This window comes from Rhincodon typus, chromosome 7 (assembly GCF_021869965.1).
Source record: "Rhincodon typus isolate 14 chromosome 7, sRhiTyp1.1, whole genome shotgun sequence".
In the NCBI taxonomy this organism is placed as follows: domain Eukaryota; kingdom Metazoa; phylum Chordata; class Chondrichthyes; order Orectolobiformes; family Rhincodontidae; genus Rhincodon; species Rhincodon typus.
This window is the reverse complement of record NC_063338.1, coordinates 10,176,967-10,192,230: the sequence shown is the minus strand read 5'-3', so window position 1 is coordinate 10,192,230 and position 15,264 is coordinate 10,176,967. Positions and strand designations below refer to the sequence as shown.

At 43.4% G+C, this 15,264-nt stretch overlaps 1 protein-coding gene across 1 annotated transcript in view; it reads left to right on the top strand.

Annotated features, from left to right (window-relative positions):
* Positions 1-14,585, top strand: part of LOC109911576 (Krueppel-like factor 7) — a 63,783-nt gene extending 49,198 nt beyond the window's left edge. Inside the window, exons 3-4 of the mRNA XM_048599018.1 lie at positions 6,612-6,735; positions 13,618-14,585. Coding sequence (XP_048454975.1) covers positions 6,612-6,735; positions 13,618-13,669 — 176 coding nt within the window. The 3' untranslated portion in view covers positions 13,670-14,585. The remainder of the gene's footprint in view (positions 1-6,611; positions 6,736-13,617) is intronic.
* The last annotated feature ends 679 nt before the right edge of the window (positions 14,586-15,264 follow it).

Here is a 15,264-nt window from a genome sequence, read left to right as displayed (position 1 = left end):
AGCTATGAACTATCTATATAAGTATACTAATTAAAATTTACGATCCCCCTGCAGCGCACCCAAAAAAATGCACACAGACGAAGAAGAATGACATGGATGGAGGGAAGCAGTTTAATGGCTCAGTCTACAGGGTTTGCTGAGATGATCCTTTTGCTTGTCACACTTTTCTGCTTTTCAATTTCTCTTCTCCATTTTCTTTTCACTTTGCAGGATGCCTGCTAAGTCCTTTAGTTACTGATTAAAGGCCATAGCTTAAAGAACTGTTGAGGGTAAAATAAACCGGCTTTCTTCAGGCTTTGGGTCTTTTTCTAGAAAGAAAGACACGTCATCTGCCCTTCAGCAGTCCAAAGGTTTCTGCCACTATCATTCACCCCCAAAAGCAGCTCAGCTACCGAGGAATCAGTCAGATGGTTGTTCTCAGGTTGATGGCCTTTGGAATCATCAACTGGTCACAACCAATCAGCAAACTCTTACTGGCTGATTATCACGTTGTACACACCCCTGGTTCTGGCCCGTCTACAAACAGACTCCCTTATTACTTGAATGAAGCTGCAGTGTAAGCACTACTTACAAAGAGTAAAGAGATAACAAGGTATAGAGCTGGATGAACACAGCAGGCCAAGCAGCATCAGAGGAGCAGGAAAGCTGACGTTTCGGGCCTAGACCCTTCTTCAGAAAACCTTCAGAAAATTTACAAAGAGTAAATTGCTTTTTAAAAGTGCAGCAATTCCTTCTATGATCCTTGATTTTTAAATCAGTCCTTTTACCCAATTTAATTCATAGTCAAAAAATACCAAAATAGAGAGTCTTCATACAGTTTGTTCTTAAAGTTGACAAGGCTGCTGAACCAGACAAGATGCATCCAAGTGTACTGAGGGAAGTGAGACTGGAAATTGCAGAGGCAGTGTTAATAATTTCTAAGTCACTCCTAGTGTGGGAGGGCTAGGGCACAGTACAGGGAGCAATCAATAAAACATACAGTATTCTTAATAGCAGCATAGAGTACAAAAGCAAGGAGGCTATAAAGTTTTGTATAAGACTCTGTTCGTCCTCAGATGAAGTATCGTGTGCAGTTCTGGGCACCTTGCTTTAGGAAAGGTGTGAATGCATCAGAGTGTGGAATAGTCCCAGGAATGGGGTTCTTCAGTTGTGAAGATACATTGAAGAAGTCTGACTATTTTCTTTGGAGAAGAGAAGGTTGAGAGAGCTCTGTCAGTATATTTATCATCTGGAGCGGTCTGGACAGATTGAAGAGAGAAATTGCTCCTACTGCTGAAAGGATTGACAATGAAAGGGCACAGATTTCAAGTGGTTGGCAATATGACTTGAGGAAAACTTTATCTCACAGTGATTGGTTAAGGCCTGGAATATATGTCTAAGTGTGTGGTGGGAGCATTTTATTCGAGGCATTCCAAAGAGAGTTCGACTCTTTCCTGAAAGGAACAGTATGCAGAATCTGGGGAGAAGTTGGGAGAAAGGCACTAAGTGAATTGCTCGTTTCATGAGCTGGCGTGGACAAATGAGCTGACTGGCTTCCTCATATTGTAACAGATATTTTGGATGGATGATGTTGCTGGATGCAAGCAAATGAAGTGGTGTCTTGATATACAAACGAGGAGCTCTTTTACTAATACAACATATTACACTGAATAATATTTGGTGGTGCCCTATTTCTGAGCATTGGGGAAACGAAGCGTAGACTTGGTGACCGCTTCACAGAACATCTACGTTCTGCTCGCAAAAAAGGACCCTGAACTACCTGTTGCCTGCCACTTCAATGCACCACCTTGCTCCCTGGCCAACATCTCTGTCTCCGGCTTGCTACAGTGTTCCAGTGAAGCCCAGTGCAAGCTGGAGGAACAACACCTCATTTTCCGCTTGGGGACCCTACAGCTCTCCGGACTGAATACTGAGTTCAATAATTTTTAGGGCCTAAACTCCCCTATGTCCCAGCCCCCCACCCCACACACCAGGCCTTGTTACCACATAGCTTGCCATACACACCCCCCGTTGTTAGTCACTAACAGTCCCCATTAACAACTATTCACCCTCCCAGCCTGATCGTTAGCAACTCTTTTGTCTGTCCAACTGTCTTTCTCTCTCTCTCTTTGGGCTCTATCCTATCGTTTACTCCCTACCCCATTCCCCTCCCTATTTTCTGCATATAAACTGACGTTTTCCCAGCCACCATCAGTTCTGAGGAAGGGTCACGGGGCCCGAAATGTTAACTCTGTTTTCTGCTCCACAGATGCTGCCAGACCTGCTGAGCTTTTCCAGCAACTTTGTTTTTGTTACCAGTTAAGATGTTTATTGAAGTAAAAACAGTTGCTGGAGAAAGTCAGCAGGTCTGGCAGCATCTGTAGGGAAAAGCAGAGCTAACGTTTCGTATCTTGTGACGTTTCATCAGCTCTGATGTTAGCTCTGCTTTCTCCTACAGATACTACCAGATCTGACTTTCTTCAGTAATTTCTGTTTTTGTTTCAGATCTCTGCAGTTCTTGCTTTATGTAAGATGTTCATTCAGCAGTCTTGGATGAAGGTGGTGCATGTATGGAGTGGGTGGCTGCTGAAAGGACTTTGCTTGCAGTGGAGAATGGAAGTTTCTTCCTTGTTTGCAGATATCGTTTTGAATGCAGGATGCTGATAATCTGCCTTGGTCACCTGTAGCTCATGATTTGTTCTTTTCTCAAATTAGATGCTGATTGATAACTCATTTGGGTCCTATCAGCGTGACTTTTAATTATCAGATCAGATTGAGGATATTTGGGCTTCACATTATTTTTCAAAGGCTGTGAGAAATTCCACAGCAATTTGCTCCTTTTATTTCGTATTTAATCTTATCAATTTCTGGCACCTTTTTTAGATACTGTAAACCAAAATTATAATGTGGCATGCAAATCTCTTGCGCGCTCTCTCTCTCGCTCGCTTTCTCTCTGTCTCTGTGTATCTCTCCCCTTTGCCCCCTCAGGGATAGGCTGATGACAGAAGCTTGAAACATTGCAAAAAGAGCCCAGCCTGTAATTAGTCATAGCTACAGTCGATGTGCGGGTGGAGGATGGGCAAATGGAGTTGCTAGGCAACTGCATCAGCACCATGCACGGAGCAGTAATTGCCTGGGCCTGTCTGGCTGGCTGGCAGCGTGTTGGGGCCTGCTCAACTGCTGTTCCTCCTTTGGGGGGAGCAGAAAATACCCTCCAATTAAGTGAGCTGGCGCACAAGTGCTACAGTGTCTGGCACCTGTGCTTGCTAACTGCATTCATCATCTAATTTTTAGCAGAAGTATATTCCTTTTCCCCAAAAGGAAAGGAAGCATTAATTTCGACAGTGTGAAAAACCCTCTCTTCCATTTTTCTTCTCTCTCTCTCTTCCCCTCTCTATTTCTCCCTCTATCTGTCGCTCACGCTCTCACTCCATCATATTTTGTCTGTTTCTTTCATCTCTCCCTGTCTCGCTCTCTCTCTGTCTGTGTGTCTTGCTCTCGCTCTCTGTCTGTGTCTCTGTCTCTCTCTGTGTCTCTCTCTCTTTCCCCCCACCCACCCCCACTCCATCCTGCTTGCTCTCTGTCAATGGTCTGCATCAGTTCCCCTTCCCCTCACACTCCCTGCAATGTTTGTATGTGCTTGCACGTGTTTGTATTTCTTGCTTCCTTTTGTGTTTGTGTCTATAGGCGAGTCTTGGCAAGCTCGTGTCTTTCTGTACCCCTACCCATTACTCTGCATCTTGGCTTTCACTTGATATTTGTGACAATAATTAATTTACTTTATTAAGTTTGTTTTAAATCAGATTGGAAGAAGAGCAGTAAATACAAATATGAGATTTCTGTATATTAGCATTTAAGTAAGAAGAGCTTGTCAGAACTCCTTGGGGTGAGGCAATAGTCACTCTTGGATAAAGCAGAGACGGAGATACAGCAGACTCAGTAGTGACAATGTGGTCTGAAAGAGCAGCTTGTAGAGTGCAGAAAAGAAACCCAATTCCCAGACCTCATGTTAATTCATGAAGATTCAATGACATTAGATTGTACCCATGTTATTGACTAAACACTTGAGAGCAACACAAACCAAGACTGACCCGTTTATTTTTTCCCCGGAAACCCCGTGGCCTACAAAGTTATATTTTGACTGACTTTTGATTGCGTTCACTCACGGCAATGATCAAATATCCCAAGTCCATGCTCGGCAAGGTAGTTGCTTTCAGCTAATGTCAGGGCCAATTCTCTGGAGATGAATGTTCAAATCCCATGACAGTTAGTGGAATTTAAAATTCACTTCATAAATCTGGAATTTGTGATCATTGATTGTCATAAAAATCTGTCTGGTTCACTAATGGATGTCTTTAAAAATTGATACTACTCCGGAAAAGGTAATTTTAATCACAAGTGATGGTCTTCAGATGACACCAGGAGACTTACCTGTCTGTCTTGGGTTGGTTCGAGCTTCTTGGGTTGGCTCGAGCTTCTCTAAAGAGATGTTAATCTATTGTTCTTACCTTATCCGACCTACATTTGATTCCAGACCTGTGGAACTGCGGTTGACTTAACCTCAGAAATGGCCTAGCATGCTACTGTGTTTGAGGGAAATTTGGCAAAACCAGCATTAGCTGTCAATTCCTGTGACACCTGGATGAAAGAATAAATTTTAAAACATTATTAATGCTGCCAACAAATAGTTAGGGTAGCTGGAGATTGTTTCTGGTGTAGTCAGCTTCCAATAAAGTAGCGATTACACCATACAATGGCTAAAACAGGTATGGAGCTGACTTGTGCCTGGGGGAGGGATGGATTGCAAGTTTCTTTGGGGCATTAGCACCATTTTAGAAGTGTTACCAAAGTGCTTTGATATAATAGGAGTAGTAGTACTGTGACAGGAGGGTGTCCCCATGTAGCCACATAGTAATGGGAGAGCACACTTGGAGCATTAGCTCAATCCCAGATAAGTTTGAGATTGCAGTCCAGTCTTCAGAAGCTTTGAGAAATTCTGGCCAGTTGTTGAGTTCCTGATCAGTATGGTTTGCTAGTTATCCTGAACTGCATGGAAGTCTCTCTGGATATTGAGTTCTCTCAGTAAACAGCTATTGATTTTTAATGTTCCAGTTATGGCTCAGAGTGATCGTCAAAATGCTCAAGGGTATTTTCATAAATATGACCTGAAATTCTTTCAACTATCATTAATCTGTTGAAGAACAAAACTCACCTGAAGCATAAGCCATCCTTTATATAGTATCGTAGATCAACTACTGACTGGGACATGCTGATTAATTACCTATGATCTGGTTGTGAGATGCTATGTCTGCTCTATCCGGTTGATATAACTGATCTCGAGCTCTATTTTGAGGAAGAGTTCACACCATGTTCTGGCCAATGTCATGGAAACATCCTCTGATCAGTAACTTTGTTGCTGTTTGTGGGAGCTTGCTGCGTACAACCTGGCTGCTGCACTTTCTATTTAACAAGTGATTACCTTTTAAGACACATTAACTGTATCACCTTTTGAACATAGAACATAGAACATTACAGCGCAGTACAGGCCCTTCAGCCCTTGATGTTGCGCCGACCTGTGAAACCAATCTGAAGCCCATCTAACCTAAACTATTCCATGATCATCCATATGTTTATCCAATGACCATTTAAATGCCGTTAAAGTGGGCAAGTCTACTATTTTTGCAGGCGGGGCATTCCACGCCCTTACTACTCTGAGTAAAGAACCTACCTCTGACATCTGTCTTATATCTATCACCCCTCAATTTAAAGCTATGTCCCCTCGTGCTAGCCATCACCATCGGAGGAAAAAGGCTCCCACTGTCCACCCTATCTAATCCTCTGATCATCTTGTATGTCTCTATCAAGTCACCTCTTAACCTTCTTCTCTCTAACAAAAACAGCCTCAAAACCCTCAGCCTTTCCTCATAAGACCTTCCCTCCATACCAGGCAACATCCTGGTAAATCTCCTCTGCACCCTTTCCAATGCTTCCACATCCTTCCCATAATGCGGTGACCAGAACTGTACGCAATACTCCAAGTGCGGCCACACCAGAGTTTTGTGAAAGGCTCTGTATAAGTGTTAGTCTTACCCTTTTTCTTTAAACTATTTATTTTGTTTCCTTCAATATGCCATTCCATTGTGTTACATTGATTAAGGATGTTAGCCTGCTAACTTTGCAGAAACTTTTCTGTGGTCTCACTCCATTCCTTTTTCTGGGCCTCCTTAGAATTTGCGTACCTGATTTGTAGAAAATGTTCCAAATACAAATATGGAAAAAATATATTGTTTTATGTCCACTGCTTGGCTCGCTTGATTTTCCAGTTGGCCAGTTGCAAGAATGAAGGCTGTTGGTTGTTGTTGCCTTAAATTCCTGAAAGGAATAAAATCTGTATTGGACAGTTTCTTGCATTTTATGTGTTGAAATTTGTCTGGTGTACTGCACTGTGCTGTAGGCCCAAGATTATGTCCTCTGGTGGGTGTGCTGCCAGCCCACATCTATATCCTGGGTCTGCAGCATACCGTGGATCTGGGTCTGTATTCTGGTGTCCTGTAGTTAGCTCCCCTTCTGGCTGTGGAGTTTGTTTGCCTTGGATAATGTTTTTTTTTTTTTCTGGATTGCCTCCCTTGCAGGTGAGAAGCCATACAAGTGCTCATGGGAAGGTTGCGAATGGCGTTTTGCACGGAGTGATGAGCTCACCCGACATTACCGGAAACACACGGGAGCCAAGCCCTTCAAATGTAACCACTGCGACAGGTGAGGTGCCACACAAACCTGTCCACCTCATCATGCGGTGGGGGAGCAGAGAATAAGAGTCCGGCTGTGCGCATGCATGGTGCAGAGCATCGTGAAGGCAATTAATATGTACGGCTTCCAAATCCAGGCCTCAAGAGCTTGCTCCCTAATTGGTATCTTACTCCAGCTCCATGTTTTAGAACCAATCCTACTCCCCTAATTGAGCTTGTCCAAAACCAGTTCTCTACATTGTAACCAGGTTGCTTGCAATAGAATTCAACATTGAATCCATTCAGATCTAATTTAGTCAGCAAAACAAGAACATTTTCTCTTGAAATTCATTTTTCTTCAGCACTTGTGTAGCTATGTAAACGTGGATATTTAGAATTAAGGAAGATTGTTTAAGTGTATAGAGGCAGTCCTTTGGCGGCTAATCTGATCTTTGAATGGGAAGGATATTCAAAACTTCAATTTGATCTGGAGGGGTCTGTCACTTTTCAATCCGAAGATCATGAGAACGATGAGCAGGAAGTAGGTTGTTTGGCCCCTCAAGTCTGCTATTCTGTTCAATAAGATTTGGCTGATCTGATTGTGATCTTAACTCTACTGTCCCCCATAAGCGTCAACTCTTTTCTTAGTCAAGAATCTGTCTAATTCGGTCTTTAATATATTGCTTTCTGAGGAAGAGAAATCCCTAGGTTAATAAACCTCGGAAGAAACTTCCCCTCATCTTTGTCTTCACTGGAGACTGCGACAGAATGAAACATAGGAAGATAATTCTGGTGACCTTTCGGGACAGGGTGGTTGGCACCAGGTAGTCATGTGATGAAAGTTCCAGGAGTATAGCCAACCAGAGCAGACAATTGGACACCTCTCCTGTCAAGACTGGCTTTGTGCTTTGGGTGGAGAGAATCTTGGTGTTGGAATAGAGCCTCAGAGTTTTCATCATTTTCACCTCAGCTCTTGACCTTGGTGCAGAAGAAGTTGATTGACCTCCTCCAATTAACACCCTGGACAGATCAATCTCTTTCTTCCAAGCCCTTCCTGTCCTTTGGACCAAACACTTGCTCCAGCCGGCTCTTTCTGAAAATGGTTCTGATCAAATCTGCCTTTCTGCTGGAGAGCTTTCAGGTTATATTTAAGTGCAGCCTGCCTTGCAGCCTGTCAAATGGAGAGTATTGGCTGGACCATCTCAAAGGTACCAGTGCACTTCAAACCTCAGGTTTAATCAGAGAGCCAAGCTGGAGGTACAATGGATCTCTTTCTCTTCCTCACCCCAGCCACCCCAAATCCTGTGTGCTGTACACAACCCAAGGAGTAAACAAGATGCAGTAAGCCAACAGCACATTATCAGAGCATCACTGAGCAGTATTTTCATTGCCCTGGCAGATGTCCAACTCTGACACCTTGGAGCCTTCCAATGGCATTGTGCCAGAAAGTCAGCTGGCCAATAGCTGTGCTATCATACTGGGACCAGACTGCTCCTTTATGCCACCCTTCAGTGTCTAGCTTTCCATCATTGGCCTGGTCTCTGTCTGACTATGACCAATCCTGACTCTCTCACTTTATCAGTTTTCTATCACTTACTCTAATAATCATTCTTTTTTCTCTCACTGATTCTTTTGCTGAATATCGCTACTTTCTCTGCCAATCTGTTCTACTTCCATCTCTATAATTCACTGTTTTTCTTTCTCTCTTTCATTCACACTGTCTAGTCTCTTTGCTGCCTCTGCAGATCTAACCACTGCCTGTGGGGCTGTTAATGCACGGGTACGATTATGAATAATTTATTGACTCTTCTCATCTTGTGCTGTCATTTATTTCCCATTAGTCGAGTTCAGTTAATGAAGCCATGAGCGCAGCCCTGAACTGGCAGGGCTGCATTGTGTGGCGTGAGCTCCCTGCCGACAACTGTGCAGCCTGTCATTAATTCGGTCTAATAACTTAATCGGGTGTCGAGGTGGCAGGCTAGGTCAAGCTGAGGGAGGGGGAGGGGTGGGTGAGGGATTGGAGAGGAGGCGCTCTGATCAGATGTCCTGCTGACTGCTTGACTGCAGTCGGCATGCCAGCTGGTGAGGAGCCATATCCACACCTGCTCGTGGTGCCATCTGCTGAACAGATCGCCACCCACCTGCCACTTTCACCCATCAGATCCACAGAGTATCGGCTCCAGTGTCTGTCTTGTCTCTCCCTGTCTGTCTCTCTATCTCTCTCACTGTGTTGTTCCCACAGTCCTTTCATCCTCTTGTTCTGTATCCCTCTTTCTCTCTCCTATATGCCACGCTTGCAATTTTTTTCTTTTTCTCACTTTTTCCTGGTGTCTTTAACTTCTTGCTCTCTCACCCTTTTTTCTCTTCTTACAGTTTCTCTGTCTCTCTTATCCTTTTTCCATGCTTCACTTGTTCTCGCACTATCATACTGGGGAATCACTTTAATAAGTTCAAGTTGGCCATGTTTCCATTTCTGATCACTGGTGACATCTCGTAGAATTGATTTTTGAGTGAAAGCGCCGACACCAGACGACTTCTTGCAAGCTCCTACAGAAGTATGATCCTGTGAACATTGATGGAGGAGAATCTTGGTCTGTCTCTCTACTCGCTCTCACCGTATTCAATCTTTTTCTGTACATTTTCTTGCTTTTTTTGTGTCTACCTCAATTGTTTTTTTTCACTTCCTCTCTTGCATCTCTCACTTTCTGTCATATTTCCCATGTCCTTAAATCTCTTTTTTTTAAATTTGTCACTCCACTCTACACTTCACTGGTTGGAATGAGTGTACCTACTGAGTCTGACCCTGTCCTTGGCTGTGGCCTCACCCATGTGTTCCCTTGACCATCAGACTCAAAGCCTCCTGGCTAAACCTCCTGGACTCTGCAAACAGTGAAGCAAAATACCTTTGGTCGCTATTGTTTTAATCTTCCTTTATGGAGGCATTAGCTTGCATTTATTTAGTGCCTTTCACAACTCTGACATCCCAAGACATTTTTCAATTGAAATGTTGCCATGGTATCATGTGGTAAAGTAGAAGAAACCGCAGCTAATTTGTACACAGCAAGGTCCTGTGGTATGGTAATCATCTAGAATTACAGAATGGTCAAAGCTTAGCAGGAAACCATTTGATCTGCTACATCCATTCTAGTTTTGCTCAAAAGCAGTTCTAGTCCGGCTCCTCAGCCCTTTTCTATTGTCCTGCAATACTTTCTCTTCAAACTTCCTGCTGAAAACTGCAGTTAAATTGGTCTCCTCCACGCATTCGGGCAGTGCATTCCAGATCCTAACCCCACACCATGTTTTTCAACATAATGCTGTTGCTTCTTTTGTCAGTCACACAACATTTGTTGTCCTCTGGTTCTCAACCCTCTGCCAATGGCAAAAATTTCCCTTTACCTGCTCTGTATACGTGCCTCATGAGTTTGAATAATGTTGTCAAATCTCTCGATGTTCTCAAAAGAGAACAGCCCCAACTTCTCCAACCTAGTCACATGACTGAAGTCCCTCATTCCTGAGCCATTCACATAAACATCTTCTGGGCCCTCACTCACGTCTTTGTGTCCTTCATAAAGTATGTTGCCCAGAATTGAACACCTTGAGACTGAACCATTGTAAAACACAGGTTCAATGTAAAATTTTTGCTATTATACGTTAATTTCCATTTTATAAGGTCGGGGATCCCATACACCTTTTTACTCGCTTTTGTAAATTGCTCCATGACCTTCAATGACCTGTGCACATATGCCTGAAGGTATCTCTGATTCTATACACTCTTTTTCTTTCCCCCTTGTAGCATTGCACCTTGAGTGTACCCCAAATTGTCTCCACTTTACAGGCACAACTGTAACAGGTTTCCGTTTACCTGGGTCAGGTCTGCTCTGCTCATCATCCTGTTGAAACTGGCATTCTTCCAATTTTACCCTATAGTACTGCTGGTCCTTCTCCATAAATAATTTAAACCACATGTTACCATGATTACCGATCCCTGAATGTTCTTGTATTGATAGTTGAAGCCCTTAGCTTGACCTATTTTCCAGAACCAAACTGAGCTATTGCCGTCTTCCTCACTGGACTGGAAACAAAGTGGACAAGAAAATTTTCCTGGAGGCACTTCAAAATCTCTGCCCTTTACACGATTACTATCCGGCTTATATAATAGGGAGCTTAAAGTCACCAATCTCACTAATGTTCTGCATTTGCTCCCATCTAAAATTTCCCTGCAAATTTGCTTTTCTGTATCTTTTTCGCATTATTTGTTGGCCTACAGAATGCCCCAGGAGTGTAATGGACCTCTGTTTCTTAACCATATAGTTTCATTCATGCCCCATCTAAAAATTCTCTAATATTGGAATAATCTCCTTGCACAATTCTGCAGCCTCTCTTCCTTTCTTTTGTTCAGCAAAGACACTGAAGTATTTGTATCCAGGAATAGTGGGTGCTAGTCACGCCCTTTTTAAGAGCCAATTCCCCATACTTACCCCGACATCATATTCCCCTTTGGCTCTCTGTGCCTACAGCTCACTAATTTTATATACAACACTTTGTGTGTTTACATAGCTATAAACCTTATTTTGATGATATTGCATTCCTCTGATTCTGACCCCACCTAATATTTTACTATCTCTTACACTATCTGTCTCACCTAATCCTTTCTGCAGCTTCTCCACCCTTCCGGTTTTATAGCTTGGTGGCCACACCCCTGTCAGTATTAGTCAGTTGTGCCACAAGGACATTGGTCTTGCTCCTATTGAGGAGCAACCTCCAAAACCTGGTCCCAACGCCAAGGAATCCTGCCACCTTAGCACTCCCTCAGTATTGCTTTGGGTGTGCAGTGTATTTTTGTGACCTTGAACTCTCAGCTTTCTGGCAAAAGTGCTGCCAACTGAGCATGCTAACATTGAGTTAGAGTGAGATTCTGTTAACCATACAAACTGGTCTGGCCAACCCACACCTTGAGTATTGGGTCCTGAACTGTTGACTCAGGTACCAGGGAGGTTGTGAAGAGTTATGTGGAAAACCTAGGAACTTATCTTCCTTGGGAGACACTATATGAGTGGTGACTGTGAAGGACTTTAAGGTACATTAGTAATGTAGAAAAACTGTATATGGCTAATTACACGAAAAGTAAGTTGGAAAAGCTTGATAAAGGGCCAACGGATTCATACCAGCAAATGGTAAATCTAAAATTGGCCTTCTCTCAAGGAGTGATTGAAACTTGGACTAAATCTGAGTTAGAGCAATAAAGGCAGCACCCATTTAAACAATTGGTTACTACAAGGGAAAGCATTGCCCTATGATAGAAGCTGAGTAAATTGAACCTATGTTCTCTATTGTTTAGATGAGTGAAGGGTGATCTCATTGATATACAAGATTCTGAAGGAGCTTGACAGGGTGGACACTGAAAGGTTGTTTCTGCTGACTGGAGAATCTAATACACGGGGGCCCAGTCTTGTGATAAGGGAACAATCATTTATGACTGAAATGAGAAATGTCTTCACACAAAGGATGCAGGTCTTTGGAAATCTCAAATAGTTATGGATGCTCCCATTGAAAAAGCAAAGAATGAGAGACAGATTTTTGATATTTCGGGGAATTAAGATGTATGGGAGCAGACAGGTACACGAAACTGAGACAAGGTCAGCCGTGATCATGTCGAATGATGGAGCACGGGTCCAATTTCTTGTGAGAACCTTGGGATCTTTCAGGAATGGGGTTGGAGACTAGGGAAAAGGGGATAATAATGAGCCAAATGACAGTCCTCACCTGGACTTACCTTGAACTGTTTTGTGATTGTGAGTGTTGTTTAAAGGATGGATTCTTGCAAATCTACTTCATTACCTATTGATGTGCTTCAGAGGCTTCTTTAATTATTCTTAATAACTATGTTCTCCAAAGTACCACAACCATTTCAATCAGATTGGGCATGCTCCTAGCATCGTAACTGGTTAGCAGAGTTGCATTTAGATACATTGGGGATATTAATCTACTTTCCTGCTCCTGAGTATTGTCCATTGACTCAGGCTGATGGTTTGTGGCTTGGAACACAAATTGTGAAACATTATTCTGCCTTTGCCTCCCCTACCCCATGCCAACTAGACCCAAATTCTACGTGACAGCTTCAGAAACTGTTCCCAATGATTCCATCTTTGAGTTGGATACCACTGCATTGGACAATGAGGGCAGGATTACATGAATTTGACAGTCTTCATTGAGACACACAGTAGTTTAGGCTGTTGTACTGTGGCATCTGACACTTGTGGAGCCATGTTCAGTCAGGTATATGAGAGAGAGAAAGAGACCAAGGCCTTGTGAGGTGAAGGCCTATCTTTGAGCAAATGAATTGTGAGTAGAAATAAGCCACTTAGCCCCTTGAGCCAGCTCTGCCATTCAGTGAGATCGTGGCTCATCTGCATTTGTTTTGAATTTCATGTTCCCACCCACTCCAAATGACCTTTGATTCCTTTGCCTTAAAAATATTCAGTAACTTGGCCTCCATCGCCTTCTGAGCCACAGAGTTCATGTAATGAAGTTGCCTCCAATTTGCTCTTTACTTGTAACTCAATTGGGGGAATTGCGGGGGAGATGTTACACTTTGTACAATATTAAAATATTTTCCTGAATCCTAGGTTCCACATTCCTCCCACTGCTGAAGGATGCAAAGTTGGAATTGGGTTCCTCTCACATGCGGTTTTTGGTTTTGATATATGTACGATGTTTACAAAACTTTTCATGAAGCAATCACGGGAAAGAATTCCCTGGTTGAGGGAGAGGGAGAAAATGTTTGCATTTTATCTGGAGAAGTGTGTCGAGGCTTCTATGTGGACCTGGATGCTTGGGTAGGATGGTGAGACACAGACATGATTAGGCTGCATTAAATTTTAACAGGATCAATTTTCTCTCTTCCCGTTTCCAGGTGTTTTTCCCGATCTGATCACCTCGCTCTTCACATGAAGAGACATGTTTGAGAAGAAACCAAACTCTACACAACACCATGACATGACTGTTAGCGGGGAAATGACCTGTTCCTCAAGAACACAGACATGTGGTCGACTTGTTGCCATGTTGCAGTGAGCATGTGTGCATACATGTTTGCGCGCGCACACACACACTCTATAGATGTATACACACCCACACACACTCTATATCTTGGTTATGCCTTACCCAGTCTATCGGTCAGTTAGACACTGCCAAATGATTACTGATTTAAATCGCATTTGGATTTCTGTTGCCATGGAAACCAAAGGGGATTAGAAACTTGAGACCACCTTCCAAGCCTTCACAGTGAGAACAGTTGGTCTACTCGCAAGCCAATTGGCCTTCCATTCGTGGATGTCCAGCTTCCACCGGGATCATCTCCACATTGTCAGTGTTCTGCTGTTCAGACAATAGGTGTTTGGGGAAGTAAAAATCGAGACAGCCTGCAAGGAGAAGGAAATGGTGGTCAGAACTCAGTTCTGCGTTTCTATCATGTGTAACCTGGTTATCGTCAAGTTTGCCCAATGCCAACCCATCGTGGGCCTTTTCAGCAGTTGCAGCTGAGTGGCTTTTTTTTTTTTTTAAACACAGCAGAGTCACACCTGCACCTTTGTCGAAAAGAACACCCAGTATAACGAAGTTTGAATGATACAAACAAATGGTTGCTGACGGCGTCCTGTCCACTTTCGCTTGCATACCCAATGCCTGTCCCCACACACTGCACATTTAGAAGGATCAGTGGCTGTTGGCACCATTCTGGGCTGACCAAAGTACAGCCGCAGCTAGGCTCATGGGAGTTGGCTGAACCATCCCCACCCCTTCGAACGTGCTCCTCCCAAATGTTTGTGTTGAACTGGGCTGAGATAGATGTAAATTGACACAGTAGGCTGACTGCACAGACTTGGGTCAGGGTTGTGGGGTGGGAGGAAGGGGTTGGGTGGGTGGGGGGTTGTATTGAGCTTGGGGCCGGGGTATGAAAGGGAGGAGGGAGCAGGAGAGGGATTTATTTTGCTGAAAAGGCTGATGGGAGGATTGTAACTCCACGTCAGCTTGACTGTAAACAATTGGTTTGTAAATGACAATTTCTAATTGACCCTCCATGCAGATTGAGGGCCTATTGTAATGGTAACTAGGTGAATTTAGTTTAAAGTTGGTGAAATCACTCTCCTCCCATTCAGATATTCATGTGTTCTTCCCAGCTGCAATGCTATGAAATAATTCTGAGCTCTTGAGATACATACGGGTCGACACGGTCAAATCACTTTATCGGCCTTTTATCCCTCGCTGTAGCTCTGGAGGGAGTCTTTTTACTGGCCTCGTTGTCTAGCCAATGCCAAGGAGTGCCAAGCTAAGCCGCCCTCCAGCTGACTGCCTTGTCTTCTCTCAACGCACTGTTCATGGCCAACGAGACAAACCAAAGATTGGGACAGACTTCTGACAATGAAGAGCACCACTTTCTCTCTCTTCCTTTTTAAAAGATTATTTATTTAATGAGCATTTTCACAGTGACACAACTTGGTGATTCCACTCATGTCCAGTGGTAGTTTAGTAAGTTTGTTTCATGCTGAGTTCTGATGGTTGGAAG